Genomic DNA, 18896 nt, shown 5'->3' on the forward strand with positions numbered 1-18896 from the left:
ATCCATGCCGGTCAGTCGCTTTAAATTAAGTGCGGAACTCTAAGTGCTGTTCTACTACAAAAATTTCCAAATTTAAAAAGTGTACCATAGTAGAGCTGGCCTCGTAGCTCAAAGATATCCCCCTGTCATTGGTGTGTGCCCATAAAGTTATCCAACGATACCCGATCACCATCCCATAGGAAGAGGATGTCGTCTATGTATCAACTCAGGTCTCTGTGCCGCATAGACGACATCCTCTTCCCACTGGGCTATGAAAAAAAAAAAAAAATGCAAATTTAGCCCCCATAGCCACGCCCCTCTTCTGTAGAAAAAAATGGTTTTGAAACCAGAAATAATTGTGCCTGCTGGCGAATTTTAGCAACTGCATAATGAAGTTGCGTTGTAAAAAAGGAAGTTTATTATTTCTGGATAGATGGTTCTCAACCGCGTCAAAACCCAAACCATGTGGTATGCACGTTTATGTTGCCGCCACGTCAGCTGTAACGATGTGCACTTATTTTAAAGCGACCGACCTGAATGGATTCATTCCGGTCAACAGTTGCCATCGGGATCAGTGGCTCAAGTCAATGCCCCGGAGCCAATTTTTAAGACTGCGGCGCAACTGTACTAGAACCTCTGACTTTTTATTACAATCACAGGTCCTTAGAGACAGGTTCCTTGAAAAGGGCTATGATCCCGACCTCCTTGATGGGGAAATGAATAGGGCATTATCCACAGAAAGAAGCTCTACTTTAATAGAACTCCCTAAAATCACCTCAGAGCCTAAATTTAAATGGTCTTTTTTCACCACTTACTCCACCCAGTCTAAACAGATTAGGGCCATTCTAAAGAAACATTGGAGAGTGCTCCTAAACGACAGGCTTCTAGGTTCCGTTTTACCGGAAAAATCGGCTGTCGTTTTTAGAGGTGCACGGTCCATCCAGGGACAAATTGCTCCGAATATAATAGATCCCCCTAAGAAAGTTTCCTTTTTTCAGGAATGCAAGGGTTATTACCCTTGCCGCAAAAGTAAAGTGTGTTTCCATAATATCGGAGGAAGACGTAAAAGTACCACCTTTAAATCCACCGTCACCTCTCATATATATCATATGAAGCATTTTACTACTTGCTCTTCACAATATATTGTATATTTAGTGACCTGTCCCTGCCTTAAACAGTATGTTGGCTGTACCATTAGGACTTTCTCCATCCGAGTTAATGAGCATGTGACTGGGATTAAGAAGGGCAAAAGCAAACGTACAGTACCCCGTCACTATTTAGAGTGCCACAATAGAGACCCTACTGGGACCTTATTTCAAGTGATTGATAAGTTTGTCCCTCATTGGAGGGGAGAGTCACGTCTTCGGGGAGTTTCGCGCCTCGAGACTTACTGGATATATGAGTTGAGGTCCTACTTCCCGTTCGGGTTGAACGTGGAGTGGGACCTCAACTCTTTTATCAATCAATCTTGAATATTTTCTCATTTATTTTATTATTTACTTTTTATTTGCTTCTCCCCCTGTTTTTCTTCCTAATTATCCGTCCCCACTCTAGGGTCGGTTATTATGGAGAGTTTTTCACATAATTTATACCATTTTTCACAATAGTCCTAGATTCCATATATCCAGTCTTAAGAGTCCATTCAGGCACTTATTATTTATTTTCCTCAATATTTTTTATATATATACCTAGTGTCAACCTTCATTTCTACATTCAATTTTTAAAATTTTTTTTTCTATCAGACTACTACGATCGAGGTGCTTTTCTTGTGCCATTTAGTGTTTTTTTGCCACCTCTTCTATTGTGATATTTTTTGTCATGTGACGGTTGTGTATACTCTGAGTTCATATGTGCAGCTTAAACATAGGAGATGTATTCCGCATTTTGCGGGATCCTATTCATTTTGGTCCTGCGAGGCTCCCATTGCAGGTCAGGTGACGAGGGTTGGATGTTTGGCGCGCTGCCTGGCGCAACGTCACTTCCCTCTGTTTGACATGTGGATCGTGCGGCCGTCGGAGCACGGCTTCCAGCCGGCCTTCTGATTGGTCGCCTGGTCCACGTGGGTGAGGGACGTTGGGCGCACCTCCAGGCGTGACGTCATCCCCCCCTCGCTTGATACGTGGATCGGCGGCTTGTCAGGGCGGGATTCTTAGCCGGCTAGCTGATTGGCCGCCGGATCCATCTGTCATACAACCTATAAGTCTGGATTGGCCTCTGACACCGTCGTTGTCGGAGGCCACTTCCTACTGTCAGCAGTGGGGTTTCCTGAGCAGGAAGTCTCACTGTGCAGTTAATTCATTATTTGCTGTTAGATTTTTTGGTCATTTCTGGGGCTTTCAGTGATTAGTTCCAATTTGCATCAGCCATGCAGGGCAGTATCAGATGATTGCACAGGTCCAATGCAATTGGGCAATGACTTCCCTGTTTTGCTTTTCTAAGTGTAACCATGTGACTACATTCACCCAATGAAAAGGCTTGATTTGCATTCATTGTAATTTGTCCTTTTTAGATATTTTATTTATAAATATAGGCAACCTGTAGTGGATGGCCTATGCCCCTGTTGAAGACCCCTAGGTCGAAACGCGTCGGGCTCATTTGCCATTCTCCATGTTGCCCACTTCTTTTATTTCATTGTGATCACGTTTTTAAAAATAAAAAACCCCTTTTTTATCTGCACTATGTGGAGGCATATTTTTTCTTTCCACATACTTTCCGAATGAGGTTAAGTGTTTGCTTCAGCTCCACAAGTGATGTCTTTGCCTATCTGATCTGCATCTTGGTTGCCTGCTGTGAGGACCTACCCGGTTGCCTCCGGAGATCCATGCAGAGTCCAGCTTAGAGGATTTGAGCGACAGGACGTCCCATTCCACGCCCTTGGTGGCAGACTGCTCATGCGATTCCCTGTCGCTGACACGGGAATCCACGGGATCTGGTAAGAGTTTTTTACACACCATCTTTTCCATGATTGCCTCATCCGGTTGATGTGTCCCCTCTTTGTGAAGTCAAACTTCTGCCAACTACTTGAATACCATCGCCCTCTGGAGCACATCCACATTTTTGTACAGTGGGACATTACATCCTTCACATATATAATTTACATTGACTTTGTTTATCACACGCCATTTGGCTGATGTTTCACCATTACAGGATATTGAAACTACTTTGCCGCCGTCATTCTGCTATATGGCGGGCGGCAAGTGGTTAAAGTGGAGGTCCACCCAAAAATGGAACTCCCGGTCCCCCCCCTCCATTTGGCACCTTTTAGGGGGGAAGGGGGAGCAGATACCCATCTAATACAGATATTTTCTCCCACTTCTGGCGATTCTGAGGCGTTCTACGCCATGTCGGGCCCCTCCTCCATTCCCTCCACTGTCTTCTGGGAGACACACAGGTCCCAGAGGACAGCAGGGACCAGTCAGAACATGCATCGCGACTCGCACATGTGCAGTAGAGAACCAGGCTGTGAAGCCACAAGGCTTTACTTCCTGATTCCCTTACCGAAGATACCGGCATGTTCCCCCGGAGCTGAGGGACGGGTCGGCTTCGGGTGAGGACATCGCGGGAGCCCTGGACAGGTAAGTGTCCTTATTTTAAAAGTCAGCAGCTGCAGTATTTGTAGCTGCTGACTTTTATTTTTATTTTTTTTCGGCGGAACTCGGCTTTAACAATATGGGGTACAACTTCTATAACTCCTCCACAATAGGCCTGTATTCTCACTATGGATAATGTAGTTAGGGACATTTTACAATACAGGTGTCTGTTTATGAAGCAGTGATCAGCGGTGATCCCGAGGATCACCGCTGATCACAGTCCATAAACAGTTTATGAAACAGTGATAATCGGGGGAGAACATGTTTGAACTTGTTCTCCCGCCGATTATCTCTACACACAGAGAATCCTCATTGAATGACAGTAAGGGCCAGTTTATGAAGCGGTGATCTCACCGCTTCACTGGCGATCTGAGTCAGAATTCACACTCCCAGGTTCACCAGCTCAGAGGTGGTGAATCGGGGAGTGAAGAGGAAATCTGGGGGGATCTGAGGGGGAAGGAGGAAGATTTTTAATGTGTATATGTATATATATATATAATGTGTGTGTATATACATGTATATATAATGTGTGTGTGTGTGTATACATATGTATATAATGTAGGGGGACTCATTATTTTATTAACATTAATCGTCCGTGTATTGAGCGGTGATAATTTATCACCGCTTAATAAACTGACATCTCTGTATTTCTGGTGCTGTAATCTCGTAAAGTCTCACGAGATTCCAGCATCAGGGGCCGTTCTCCACTGTTTGAAGCATTTGTAGATCTCTTCACTCCTCCAAAGGTGAAGCGATCTACAAAGCTTCATAAACAGGCACACAGAGGAGAAAGATCTTCACTGTGAATGCCGGAGAACGAAGCAGTGAATAGATTTCACTGCTTCATAAACGGACACCACACTGAGACTATTGCTTTTAAACTTTTTGCTGTGCTTCCTATCCAATTCAGGTTGCATGAGCAATCTCTCAGTAATAGTTGCTGTGGAGAAGTCATGAAATGACCCATACTGGTAAATAATGATGCACATTCATCATGTGAAATTAAAAAAATGATTATGCTGTCATTCTGTGTGCATGATTGTGGTTTTTTTAATCTTGCTTTAAATCAACTTTAAATATAAAATATAGTAATGGTATACTATTTCACTTTTTATTAATTTCATTTTTTATAGAACAGCAGATTTAATGTCAACAAAAACATTTTTGTCATAGTTTTCGCCATCTGCCTGTTTTCAGTGACGAAAACTAAACAAAAATATATAAAATTAGAATTAAGTCAGTTGATGAAAACTGACCAAAATCAATTCCAGTACATTTTAGTCAACTAAAATCGAATGGGTTTAGTTGAATTGTAATGCATTATTTAGGTATTTCTCTAGAATTTCCAAACTCATTATGTACTCCTGGAGTAAAAATCTAATAACATGTTATTAGTTAAAGTATTAAAGTGGTTGTAAATTCAGTGATTCCAATTAATGCCAGCCTCTGTGTTATAACAAGCTATACTACACAGTGTGTTTTTTTTTTTTTTTATTCTGCAGCTAAATACCCTTTTTCACATTGCTGATGTGCTGTCCCGTGACCACCCACCCCTCTCCTTCCCCGATCTAAGGACTACAGTGGGAGGGGCTGAGATTCCCCTCTGATGTCAGCCGGGCGGTCACATGACCACGCATCAGTGATGTGAAATAAAACAATTTAGCTTCAGATTTAAAAAAAAAACAAATACATTGTGTAGTATATGTTTTTATAGCAGAGGGGCTGCTAGTAATTGTGATCACTAAATTTACTGCCACGCGGAATAGCGGCAGGAGGGGAGGGTCGGGTTTGGAGATCAGCTCACACACTAGGAAGTGACAGAGGGAGAGCAGTGGGATGACAGAGGCACTTCAACGGACCACGATATCATGGATCAGCCATGATTACTGTGGTCAACACAGTTAAGGGGACACAGGAACAGGCAGGATCAACCAAGTATTTTACAGAATAGAAAGGGACAAATGACACCGCACATGCACTATGCAGGTTTAACATGCTTTAAAGTGTTACTAAACCCACAACAGTAAAATCCATTTGTATATGCAGTAAAGCATGATTGTGTTATACTCACTGTGGAACCTAAGGAATTAATCCTCTGTATTGTGCAAAAAGGCTGTTTGATCCATTCGTCTTTGATCCTCCCATTCTTCCACTGTCCCCAATTCATCTCCTGATAGAACAGAGCCTTGGGGGCAAGCTGCACATGCTCAGTTTGGTGTGTATTACTAGAGAGTTTTTTTTTCTTGGTAGAGTGCATGTGATCAGCACAGGGCCAATAAGCACTGCCCAGACAGAAGTTCAAGGGTCCTACAGCCTCCTAGGACAACCGGGGGGGAATGAAAACTCCTCCTATGAGCACTACTTTACATTATACTTTGGGGATGGGGAGGTGACCTGCAAGTGGGGATGGGGAAGTAAATGGCAGTGAGGGAATGCACAGGGCAAAGACCTGGACAGTCTGGGAAAACACTCACCATGTCCCATCCAGACAGACACAAATCTGACGGAGGAGTTCTGTGGTTTGCAGGGCATTGTTTCAGAACTCCCAGGCAGCAGGCAGACAGAGGGAGCCTGCGTCTCTCAGCCAATACAGCTTGCCGATAGATTCAGGGGGCTGGGGCTTTAGCAGACAGGCGGAGCTCCAAGGAAAGTAGAAGTTCATGTGGGTACTGGAGATTTCAGTCGACTAAAACGTATTAAAGATTTTAATCGACTAAACTCTGACTAAAACGTAAACAATTTAGATGACTAAAATACAACTAAAACTAAACAGACTTTTTAGTCAAAAGACTATGACTAAAACAAAATTAAAATTTGATGTCAAACTTAACAGTGTAGAACAGTTACATGAAAAACCCTGTTCAATACTTCAATTGTTATTAATCAGGCTCTGCATAATATCCAATCACCATATTTCCACTGAATGTTTATGGAAATTTTACTTGGAGTATATTTAAAACACTTCTTTTAAACAAAAAAAGCCAGTTTAACTGCAGCCATATTTTATGACTGATTGATATTCAGGATCCATTGTTCTTTAGTGGTGAATCCTGTTGTTTGAGAGTTATTTAGCCACTAGGTATGTATGATGTGAGCAGTATATCATTATTCTTTGCTAGCACATTTCCTAAGTAGAGTCTTAAAGCACAGTAAAGCCTAACAAATTCAGTCAGTAAAGAAGGTGAAAATTTATTCGTACGCAACAGAAGAGTAATGAAAAATGTTAAGCTTTGACTTGCATGTACAAATACATTGTTGCCTCTATAAATGCTTTTATCTCATTGCAGAGGAACCAGATCTGCGGCATGTAGAAGCAGATGTTCTTATTCCAAAGCTGATGAGAGAGAAATCTAAAGTGCGATGTGCTGAACAAGTAGAAGGTAATGCTGGAAAAGACAATGCAATCGGACTATGTTGCAGTTAAACTAGTGAAAAACAACAGTCTATGCTGCAGCTTCCTGAAATGCATGTCCCAGTATGAGTGTCATACTGCTCCTGGTCTATTGCAGGGACAGGTGATATGGGTAACAAAGTAAAGCTAAACTAGGAAAGTCACGGTGGAAGGTAGCTGACTTGGTGAATCCTATTCTTTATAGAATACTAAAATGTCACTTTTTTCTGAGATGTATGTATAGTATCTCACAAAAAGTAAGTACACCCCTCACATTTTTGTAAATATTTGATTAAATCTTTTCATGTGACAACACTGAAGAAATGACACTTTGCTACAATGTAAAGTAGTGAGTGTACAGCTTGCATAACAGTGTAAATTTTCTGTCCCCTCAAAATATCTCAACACACAGCCATTAATGTCTAAACTGCTGGCTACAAAAAGTGAGTACACCCCTAAGTAAAAATATTCAAATTGGGCCTAAGGTATCAATATTTTCTGTGGCCACCATTATTTTCCAGCACTGCCTTAACCCTCTTGGGCATGGAGTTCACCAGAGCTTCACAGGTTGCCACTGGAATCCTCTTCCACCCCTCCATGACGACATCACAGAGCTGGTGGATGTTGGAGACCTTGCGCTCCTCCACCTTCTGTTTGAGGATGCCTCGCAGATGCTCAATAGGGTTTAAGTCTGGAGACATGCTTGGCCGGTCCATCACCTTTACCTTCAGCTTCTTTAGCAAGGCAGTGGTCTTCTTGGAGGAGTGTTTGGGGTCGTTATTATGTTGGAATACTGCCCTGCGGCCCAGTCTCTGAAGGGAGAGGGGATCATGCTCTGCTTCAGTATGTCACAGTACATGTTGGTATTCATGGTTCCCTCAATGAACTGTAGCTCCCCAGTGCCGGCAGCACTCGTGCAGCCCCAGACCATGACACTCCCACCACCATGCTTGACTGTAGGCAAGACACACTTGTCTTTGTACTCCTCACCTGGTTGCCGCCACACATGCTTGACACCCTCTGAACCAAATAAGTTTATCTTGGTCTCATCAGACCACAGGACATGGTTCCAGTAATCTATGTCCTTAGTCTGCTTGTCTTCAGCAAACTGTTTGCGGGCTTTTTTGTGCATCATCTTTAGAAGAGGCTTCCTTCTGGGACGACAGCCATGCAGACTAGTTTGAAGCAGTGTGCAGCGTATGGTCTGAGCACTGACAGGCTGACCCCCCACCCCTCAACCTCTGCAGCAATGCTGGCAGCACTCATATGTCTACTTCCCATATGACGCTGAGCACGTGCACTCAACTCCTTTGGTCGACCGTTGTGAGGTCTGTTCTGAGTGGAACCTGTCCTGTTAAACCGCTGTATGGTCTTGGCCACCGTGCTGCAGCCCAGTTTCAGGGTCTTGGTAATCTTCTTGTAGCCTAGGCCATCTTTATGTAGAGCAACAATTCTTTTTTCAGATCCTCAGAGTGTTATTTGCCATGAGGTGCCAGGCTGAACTTCCAGTGACCAGTATGAGAGAGTGAGAGCAATAACACCAAATTTAACACACCTGCTCCCCATTCACACCTGAGACATTGTAACACTAACGAGTCACATGGCATCAGGGAGGAAAAATAGCTAATTGGGCCCAATTTGGACATTTTCACCTAGGGGTGTACTCACTTTTGTTGTCAGCGGTTTAGACATTAAAGGCTGTGTGTTGTTATTTTGAGGGGACAGAAAATTTACACTGTTATACAAACTGTACATTCACTACTGTGTTATTTCTTCAGTGTTATCACATGAAAAGATATAATAAAATATTTACAAAAATGTGAGGGGTGTACTCACTTTTGTGAGATACTGTGTGTGTGTTTTTTTTAGTGGATATAAAATGTTAGGTTTCTGTGATGTAAAAAAATGAGACCAAGATAAATAATTTCAGAATTTTTTCCACCTTTAATGTGACCTAGAAACTGTACAACTCAATTGAAGAACAAACTTAAATCTTTTGGGGAGGGGAAGTAAAAATAAAAACTAAAATAACGTGGTTGCATAAGCGTGCACACCCTCTTACAACTGGGGATGTAGCTGTATTCAGGATTAAGTAATCACATTCAAACTCATGTTAAATAGGAGTCAGTACACACCTGCCATCATTTAACAGCTTCCAGACCTAGTTATACGGCGGCAGGTTGGCTCCCCTGCGCGAGCCGTCGTAGGTGTACATTGGCTCTTTAAGACGCTTTAGCAGGCATGTGTCCCCGTAGCCGATGTGCGTGCCCGATGGGCGCAATAACCCGGGGCACCCACGATCGCTCGTGACAGAGCAAGAACCGGTTTCGGCACCAAAAAACCCATTTGGTGCACCCCTAATATTTGCCCACTCTTCTTTGCAAAAACACTCCAAATCTGTCAGATTGCGAGGCACTTGTGCACAGCCCTCTTCAGATCACCCCACAGATTTTCAATGGGATTCAGGCCTGGGCTCTGGCTGAGCCATTCCAAAAACTTTAATCTTCTTCTGGTGAAGCCATTCCTTTGTTGATTTGGATGTATGCTTTGGGTCGTCATCATGCTGAAAGATGAAGTTGCTCTCCATGTTCAGCTTTCAATATTGACTGGTATTTGGAACCGTTCATAATTCCCTCTACCTTGACTAAGGTCCCTGTTCCAGCTGAAGAAAAACAGCCCCAAAGCATGATGCTGCCACCACCATGCTTCACTGTGGGTATGGTGTTCTTTTGGTGATGTGTAGTGTCCATCCCCCCAACAGTTAGAACACACCTAGGGAACACAGTTAACCCCTTGATCGCCCCCTAGTGTTAACCCCTTCCCTGCCAATGACATATATACAGTAATCAATGGCTATTTTTAGCTCTAATCACTGTATAAATGTCACTGGTCCCAAAAAAGTGTCCGATCTGTCCGCGGCAATGTCGCAGTCATAAAAATCGCTGATCACCGCCATTACTAGTAAAAAAAAAAAAACAAAAAAAAAAAAAATGGCCTAAATCTATCCCCTATATTGTAGATACTATAACTTTTGCGCAATCCAATCAATATATGCTTATTGCGATTTTTTTTCTTTTCTTTTTTAACAAAAATATGTAGAAGAATACATACAGTATCAGCCTAAACTGGTGAAAAAAATATATATTTTTTTAATTTTGGGGATATTTATTATAGCCAAAAGTACAAAATATTGTGTTTTTTTTTTTTTTTTTTCAAAATTGATGCTCTTTTTTTGTTTGTTGCGCAAAAAATAAAAACCGCAGATTTGATCAGATACCTCCAAAAGAAAGCTCTATTTGTGGGGGAGAAAAGGACATCAATTTTGTTTGGGTACAACGTCGCACGACTGCGCAATTGTCAGTTGAAGCGTCGAAGTGTTGTATCGCGAAAAATGGCCTGGTCAGGAAGGGGGTAAATTCTTCCGGGGGCTGAAGTGGTTAAAGTGCCTCTGATTAACCCCAAATAAAGTTTAGCTGTTCTAGTAGGTCTTTCCTCACATTTTCTTAGTCGCATCCTACAGCAAAAGCCATGGTTTACAGAGATCTTCCAAAGCATCAGAGGGATCTCATTGTTTAAAGGTATCAGTCAGGAGAAGGGTACAAAAGAATTTCCAAGGCATTAGATATACCATGGAATGCAGTGAAAACAGTCGTCATCATCAAGTGGAGACAATATGGCACAACAGTGACATTACCAAGAACAGGGCGTCCCTCCAAAATTTATGAAAAGACAAGGAGAAAACTGGTTGGTTAAGGAGGCTGCCAAGAGGCCTACAGCAACATTAAAGGAGCTGCAGGAATATCTGGCAAGTACTGGCTGTGTAGTACAAGTGACAACAATCTCCCGTATTCTTCATATGTCTGTGCTATGGGGTAGAATGGCAAGACAGAAGCCTTTTTGTACAAAGAAAAACATCCAAGCCCGGCTAAATTTAGCAAAAACACATCTGAAGTCTCCCAACTGCATGTGGAAAAATGTGTTATGGTCTGAGGAAACCAAGGTTGAACTTTTTGGCGCAAAAACAACACTGCACATCACCAAAAGAACACCATACCCACAGTGAAGCATGGTGGTGGCAGCATCATGCTTTGGGGCTGTTTTTCTTCAGCTGGAACAGGGACCTTAGTCAAGGTAGAGGGAATTATGAACGGTTCCAAATACCAGTCAATATCGAAAGCTGAACATGGAGAGCAACTTCATCTTTCAGCATGATAACAACCCAAAGCATACATCCAAATCAACAAAGGAATGGCTTCACCAGAAGAAGATTAAAGTTTTTGGAATGACCCAGCCAGAGCCCAGGCCTGAATCCCATTGAAAATCTGTGGGGTGATCTGAAGAGGGCTGTGCACAAGTGCCTCGCAATCTGACAGATTTGGAGTGTTTTTGCAAAGAAGAGTGGGCAAATATGAATATGTGAAAATGAAAAATACACTAGGCCGAAAACCGATACCGAAAATGACCGATACCAAAGCTTATTTATTAAAAATATTTTTATACAGGAGATGGTTAGAGACTGGGGACATGGTACAGGAGGTGGTCAGAGACTGGGGACATGGTACAGGGGGTGGTCAGAGACTGGGGACATGGTACAGGAGATGGTGAGAGACTGGGGACATGGTACAGGAGGTGGTCAGAGTCTGGGGACATGATACAAGATATCAAAGCAGCCTCACCAGCGCCCGTCAGATGCAGCCAGCCAGCCTGTGTCCCCAGTGCAGCCAGCCAGCCTGTGTCCCCAGTGCAGCCAGCCAGCCTGTGTCCCCAGTGCAGCCAGCCAGCCAGTGTCCCCAGTGCAGCCAGCCAGCCAGTGTCCCCAGTGCAGCCAGCCAGCCAGTGTCCCCAGTGCAGCCAGCCAGCCTGTGTCCCCAGTGCAGCCAGCCAGCCTGTGTCCCCAGTGCAGCCAGCCAGCCTGTGTCCCCAGTGCAGCCAGCCAGCCTGTGTCCCCAGTGCAGCCAGCCAGCCTGTGTCCCCAGTGCAGCCAGCCAGCCAGCCTGTGTCCCCATTGCAGCCAGCCAGCCAGCCTGTGTCCCCAGTGCAGCCAGCCAGCCAGCCTGTGTCCCCAGTGCAGCCAGCCAGCCAGCCTGTGTCCCCAGTGCAGCCAGCCAGCCAGCCTGTGTCCCCAGTGCAGCCAGCCAGCCAGCCTGTGTCCCCAGTGCAGCCAGCCAGCCAGCCTGTGTCCCCAGTGCAGCCAGCCAGCCAGCCTGTGTCCCCAGTGCAGCCAGCCAGCCTGTGTCCCCAGTGCAGCCAGCCAGCCAGCCTGTGTCCCCAGTGCAGCCAGTCAGCCTGTGTCCCCAGTGCAGCCAGCCAGCCTGTGTCCCCAGTGCAGCCAGCCAGCCTGTGTCCCCAGTGCAGCCAGCCAGCCTGTGTCCCCAGTGCAGCCAGCCAGCCAGCCTGTGTCCCCAGTGCAGCCAGCCAGCCAGCCTGTGTCCCCAGTGCAGCCAGCCAGCCAGCCAGCCTGTGTCCCCAGTGCAGCCAGCCAGCCTGTGTCCCCAGTGCAGCCAGCCAGCCAGCCAGCCTGTGTCCCCAGTGCATCCAGCCAGCCTGCCTGTGTCCCCAGTGCATCCAGCCAGCCTGCCTGTGTCCCCAGTGCATCCAGCCAGCCTGCCTGTGTCCCCAGTGCAGCCAGCCAGCCAGCCTGTCTGTGTCCCCCGTGCAGCCAGCCAGCCTGCCTGCGTCCCCAGTGCATCCAGCCAGCCAGCCAGCCTGTCTGTGTCCCCCGTGCAGCCAGCCAGCCTGCCTGTGTCCCCAGTGCAGCCAGCCAGCCTGCCTGTGTCCCCAGTGCAGCCAGCCAGCCTGCCTGTGTCCCCAGTGCAGCCACTTAGCCTGCCTGTGTCCCCAGTGCAGCCACTTAGCCTGCCTGTGTCCCCAGTGCAGCCACTTAGCCTGCCTGTGTCCCCAGTGCATCCACTTAGCCTGCCTGTGTCCCCAGTGCAGCCACTTAGCCTGCCTGTGTCCCCAGTGCAGCCACTTAGCCTGCCTGCGTCCCCAGTGCAGCCAGCCAGCCTGCCTGCGTCCCCAGTGCAGCCAGCCAGCCAGCCTGCCTGCGTCCCCAGTGCAGCCAGCCAGCCTGCCTGCGTCCCCAGTGCAGCCAGCCAGCCAGCCTGCCTGCGTCCCCAGTGCAGCCAGCCAGCCAGCCTGCCTGCGTCCCCAGTGCAGCCAGCCAGCCAGCCTGCCTGCGTCCCCAGTGCAGCCAGCCAGCCTGCCTGCGTCCCCAGTGCAGCCAGCCAGCCTGCCTGCGTCCCCAGTGCAGCCAGCCCCAGTGCAGCCAGCCAGCCTGCCTGCGTCCCCAGTGCAGCCAGCCAGCCTGCCTGCGTCCCCAGTGCAGCCAGCCTGCCTGCCTGCGTCCCCAGTGCAGCCAGCCTGCCTACCTGCGTCCCCAGTGCAGCCAGCCTGCCTGCCTGCGTCCCCAGTGCAGCCAGCCAGCCTGCGTCCCCAGTGCAGCCAGCCTGCCTGCGTCCCCAGTGCAGCCAGCCTGCCTGCGTCCCCAGTGCAGCCAGCCAGCCAGCCTGCCTGCGTCCCCAGTGCAGCCAGCCAGCCAGCCTGCCTGCGTCCCCAGTGCAGCCAGCCAGCCAGCCTGCCTGCGTCCCCAGTGCAGCCAGCCAGCCAGCCTGCCTGCGTCCCCAGTGCAGCCAGCCAGCCAGCCTGCCTGCGTCCCCAGTGCAGCCAGCCAGCCAGCCTGCCTGCGTCCCCAGTGCAGCCAGCCAGCCAGCCTGCCTGCGTCCCCAGTGCAGCCAGCCAGCCAGCCTGCCTGCGTCCCCAGTGCAGCCAGCCAGCCTGCCTGCGTCCCCAGTGCAGCCAGCCAGCCTGCCTGCGTCCCCAGTGCAGCCAGCCAGCCAGCCTGCCTGCGTCCCCAGTGCAGCCAGCCTGCCTGCGTCCCCAGTGCAGCCAGCCAGCCTGCCTGCGTCCCCAGTGCAGCCAGCCAGCCAGCCTGCGTCCCCAGTGCAGCCAGCCAGCCAGCCTGCCTGCGTCCCCAGTGCAGCCAGCCTGCCTGCGTCCCCAGTGCAGCCAGCCTGCCTGCGTCCCCAGTGCAGCCAGCCTGCCTGCGTCCCCAGTGCAGCCAGCCTGCCTGCGTCCCCAGTGCAGCCAGCCAGCCTGCCTGCGTCCCCAGTGCAGCCAGCCAGCCAGCCAGCTAGCCTGCCTGCGTCCCCAGTGCAGCCAGCCAGCCAGCCTGCCTGCGTCCCCAGTGCAGCCAGCCTGCCTGCGTCCCCAGTGCAGCCAGCCTGCCTGCGTCCCCAGTGCAGCCAGCCTGCCTGCGTCCCCAGTGCAGCCAGCCAGCCTGCCTGCGTCCCCAGTGCAGCCAGCCAGCCAGCCAGCCTGCGTCCCCAGTGCAGCCAGCCAGCCTGCGTCCCCAGTGCAGCCAGCCAGCCTGCGTCCCCAGTGCAGCCAGCCAGCCTGCGTCCCCAGTGCAGCCAGCCAGCCTGCGTCCCCAGTGCAGCCAGCCAGCCTGCGTCCCCAGTGCAGCCAGCCTGCCTGCGTCCCCAGTGCAGCCAGCCTGCCTGCGTCCCCAGTGCAGCCAGCCTGCCTGCGTCCCCAGTGCAGCCAGCCTGCCTGCGTCCCCAGTGCAGCCAGCCTGCCTGCGTCCCCAGTGCAGCCAGCCTGCCTGCGTCCCCAGTGCAGCCAGCCTGCCTGCGTCCCCAGTGCAGCCAGCCAGCCAGCCAGCCTGCGTCCCCAGTGCAGCTATCCAGCCAGCCTGCATCCCCAGTGCAGCTATCCAGCCAGCCTGCGTCCCCAGTGCAGCTATCCAGCCAGCCTGCGTCCCCAGTGCAGCCAGCCAGCCAGCCTGCGTCCCCAGTGCAGCCAGCCAGCCAGCCTGCGTCCCCAGTGCAGCCAGCCAGCCAGCCTGCGTCCCCAGTGCAGCCAGCCAGCCTGCGTCCCCAGTGCAGCCAGCCAGCCTGCGTCCCCAGTGCAGCCAGCCAGCCTGCGTCCCCAGTGCAGCCAGCCAGCCTGCGTCCCCAGTGCAGCCAGCCAGCCTGCGTCCCCAGTGCAGCCAGCCAGCCAGCCTGCGTCCCCAGTGCAGCCAGCCAGCCAGCCTGCGTCCCCAGTGCAGCCAGCCAGCCTGCGTCCCCAGTGCAGCCAGCCAGCCTGCGTCCCCAGTGCAGCCAGCCAGCCTGCGTCCCCAGTGCAGCCAGCCAGCCTGCGTCCCCAGTGCAGCCAGCCAGCCAGCCTGCCTGCGTCCCCAGTGCAGCCAGCCAGCCTGCCTGCGTCCCCAGTGCAGCCAGCCAGCCTGCCTGCGTCCCCAGTGCAGCCAGCCAGCCTGCCTGCGTCCCCAGTGCAGCCAGCCAGCCTGCCTGCGTCCCCAGTGCAGCCAGCCAGCCTGCCTGCGTCCCCAGTGCAGCCAGCCAGCCTGCCTGCGTCCCCAGTGCAGCTAGCCAGCCTGCCTGCGTCCCCAGTGCAGCCAGCCTGCCTGCATCCCCAGTGCAGCCAGCCTGCCTGCGTCCCCAGTGCAGCCAGCCAGCCTGCCTGCGTCCCCAGTGCAGCCAGCCAGCCAGCCAGCCTGCGTCCCCAGTGCAGCCAGCCAGCCTGCGTCCCCAGTGCAGCCAGCCAGCCTGCGTCCCCAGTGCAGCCAGCCAGCCTGCGTCCCCAGTGCAGCCAGCCAGCCTGCGTCCCCAGTGCAGCCAGCCAGCCTGCGTCCCCAGTGCAGCCAGCCAGCCTGCGTCCCCAGTGCAGCCAGCCAGCCTGCGTCCCCAGTGCAGCCAGCCTGCTTGCGTCCCCAGTGCAGCCAGCCTGCCTGCGTCCCCAGTGCAGCCAGCCTGCCTGCGTCCCCAGTGCAGCCAGCCTGCCTGCGTCCCCAGTGCAGCCAGCCTGCCTGCGTCCCCAGTGCAGCCAGCCTGCCTGCGTCCCCAGTGCAGCCAGCCAGCCAGCCAGCCTGCGTCCCCAGTGCAGCTATCCAGCCAGCCTGCGTCCCCAGTGCAGCTATCCAGCCAGCCTGCGTCCCCAGTGCAGCCAGCCAGCCAGCCTGCGTCCCCAGTGCAGCCAGCCAGCCAGCCTGCGTCCCCAGTGCAGCCAGCCAGCCAGCCTGCGTCCCCAGTGCAGCCAGCCAGCCAGCCTGCGTCCCCAGTGCAGCCAGCCAGCCTGCGTCCCCAGTGCAGCCAGCCAGCCAGCCTGCGTCCCCAGTGCAGCCAGCCAGCCTGCGTCCCCAGTGCAGCCAGCCAGCCAGCCTGCGTCCCCAGTGCAGCCAGCCAGCCTGCGTCCCCAGTGCAGCCAGCCAGCCTGCGTCCCCAGTGCAGCCAGCCAGCCTGCGTCCCCAGTGCAGCCAGCCAGCCTGCGTCCCCAGTGCAGCCAGCCAGCCTGCGTCCCCAGTGCAGCCAGCCAGCCTGCGTCCCCAGTGCAGCCAGCCAGCCTGCGTCCCCAGTGCAGCCAGCCAGCCTGCGTCCCCAGTGCAGCCAGCCAGCCAGCCTGCCTGCGTCCCCAGTGCAGCCAGCCAGCCTGCCTGCGTCCCCAGTGCAGCCAGCCAGCCTGCCTGCGTCCCCAGTGCAGCCAGCCAGCCTGCCTGCGTCCCCAGTGCAGCCAGCCAGCCTGCCTGCATCCCCAGTGCAGCCAGCCAGCCTGCCTGCGTCCCCAGTGCAGCCAGCCAGCCTGCCTGCGTCCCCAGTGCAGCCAGCCAGCCTGCCTGCGTCCCCAGTGCAGCCAGCCAGCCTGCCTGCCTGCGTCCCCAGTGCAGCCAGCCAGCCAGCCAGCCTGCCTGCGTCCCCAGTGCAGCCAGCCAGCCAGCCAGCCTGCCTGCGTCCCCAGTGCAGCCAGCCAGCCTGCCTGCGTCCCCAGTGCAGCCAGCCAGCCAGCCAGCCTGCCTGCGTCCCCAGTGCAGCCAGCCTGCCTGCGTCCCCAGTGCAGCCAGCCTGCCTGCGTCCCCAGTGCAGCCAGCCAGCCAGCCTGCCTGCGTCCCCAGTGCAGCCAGCCAGCCAGCCTGCCTGCGTCCCCAGTGCAGCCAGCCAGCCAGCCTGCCTGCGTCCCCAGTGCAGCCAACCAGCCAGCCAGGTTCTGTCCCCAGTGCAGCCAGCCTACCTGTGTCCCCAGTGCAGTCAGCCTGCCTGCCTGTGTCCCCAGTGCAGCCAGCCAGCCTATGCCCCCAGTGCAGCCAGCCAGCCAGCCTGCCTGCCTGCGTCCCCAGTGCAGCCAGCCAGCCAGCCTGCCTGCGTCCACAGTGCAGCCAGCCTGCCTGCAGTGCAGCCAGCCTGCCTGCAGTGCAGCCAGCCTGCCTGCGTCCCCAGTGCAGCCAGCCAGCCAGCCTGCCTGCGTCCCCAGTGCAGCCAGCCAGCCAGCCAGCCTGCCTGCGTCCCCAGTGCAGCCTGCCTGCCTGCGTCCCCAGTGCAGCCAGCCAGCCTGCCTGCGTCCCCAGTGCAGCCAGCCAGCCTGCCTGCGTCCCCAGTGCAGCCAGCCAGCCTGCCTGCGTCCCCAGTGCAGCCAGCCTGCCTGCCTGCATCCCCAGTGCAGCCAGCCAGCCTGCCTGCCTGCCTGCATCCCCAGTGCAGCCAGCCTGCCAGCCAGCCAGCCAGCCTGCCTGTGTCCCCAGTGCAGCCACATTTTCGGCCGATATGTTTCGGCGGCCGAAATTTCGGTGCATCCCTAGCAAATATTGCCATCTCAAGATGTGCCATGCTGATAGTTTAAGGGTGTGCACACTTATGCAACCATATAATTTTATTTTTTTATATAATACTTTATATGTACAGTTTATAGGTCACATTAATGGTGAAAAAAGTTCTGAAATGATTTATCTGTGTAATTTTTTACATCACAGAAACCTGCCATTTTAACAGGGGTGTGCAGACTTTTTCTATCCACTGTATATAAGCTTTTTGTATCACACATTTTGTGGACCCTGGCAAACTGCTTTTATTTACATTTTGAATTGCCTATTGTTTCTCTTTCCTCTTTGCCAGCATTGTGTCATTTATTCTGTTTTACCTATGTCGAATTAGATGATATCACTTGGCTTATAAAGCCTGGTACACATGGGCCGAACATCGGCTGGGTCAACAGAAAACGGCTGACATTCGACCTGTGTGTGCACCAACCTGTCTGACAGAACCCGACCAAGTGGCTGGGCACTCTTGTTAGAACACAGTCGCTCAGCAAGGAGATAGCTGTACTAACATTGCATAGTTAGTACAGCTAGCTCCTCCCCCCCGCTGAGTTGAATGAAAAACTGATGTGTGTACCAGGTTTAAGTTCAAAAGTTGAAAGCAGCTGTTGGTAGTGCTCACTTTCCTTCCCCGCCTTCATTTTAACGGCATCAGGCTTGCATTTACAGGGTTTTTAATTTTTGTTTGCTTCAGTGCAGGAGCTTGGATGATAAGCGGCGCTATAGGCATTTCACACTGACAGTTTAGTTTACCCATGAGCTCCTTTCACGTCACTGATGACTTAGTAACTTTTTGGGGAGTGGTAAGGTTTCTGAGATAAATACAGTAGATGTTCCCCATCATGTCTGCTTTTTAGATGGAAGAAGTGTGGCCACAGTGAGAAATTAAAGGGGTTGTAAACCTTTGTGTTTTTTCACCTTAATGCATCGTATGCATTAGGTGAAAAAACACCTGGCAGTGACCAGCCCTCTGTTTTACTTACCTGAGCCCTGTAATTTGACCCGGCGGGGACGCGCTGTCTCTCTGCCCAGGGTTCCCGGCTCTTGATTGGATAGATTGATAGCAGCGCAGCAATTGGCTCCCGCTGTCAATCAAATCAAATGATGTGGGGGCGGGGCCGAGTCATACATTCGGCGGCTATGGACGCTAAATACTGGACTCGGGAGCGTGCCTGCAAGGTAACCCGCTCGGGAGAGCGCTTCTCCTAGGGAGTTATCTGATGTGGGGAGGAGCCTCGAGAGCCACTGAGGAACCCCAGAATACGAGGTTCTGGGCCACTCTGTGCAAAACGAGCTGCACAGTGGAGGTAAGTGTGATATGTTTGTTCTTAAAAAAAAAAACTAACCCTTG

General features: G+C 51.8%; 1 protein-coding gene across 1 annotated transcript in view; it reads left to right on the top strand.

Annotated features, from left to right (window-relative positions):
* Positions 1-18896, top strand: part of CMC1 (C-X9-C motif containing 1) — a 108473-nt gene that overhangs the window by 20954 nt on the left and 68623 nt on the right. Inside the window, exon 2 of the mRNA XM_073630277.1 lies at positions 6857-6949. Coding sequence (XP_073486378.1) covers positions 6857-6949 — 93 coding nt within the window. The remainder of the gene's footprint in view (positions 1-6856; positions 6950-18896) is intronic.

The sequence above is a fragment of the Aquarana catesbeiana genome, linkage group LG05, assembly GCF_042186555.1.
Source record: "Aquarana catesbeiana isolate 2022-GZ linkage group LG05, ASM4218655v1, whole genome shotgun sequence".
In the NCBI taxonomy this organism is placed as follows: domain Eukaryota; kingdom Metazoa; phylum Chordata; class Amphibia; order Anura; family Ranidae; genus Aquarana; species Aquarana catesbeiana.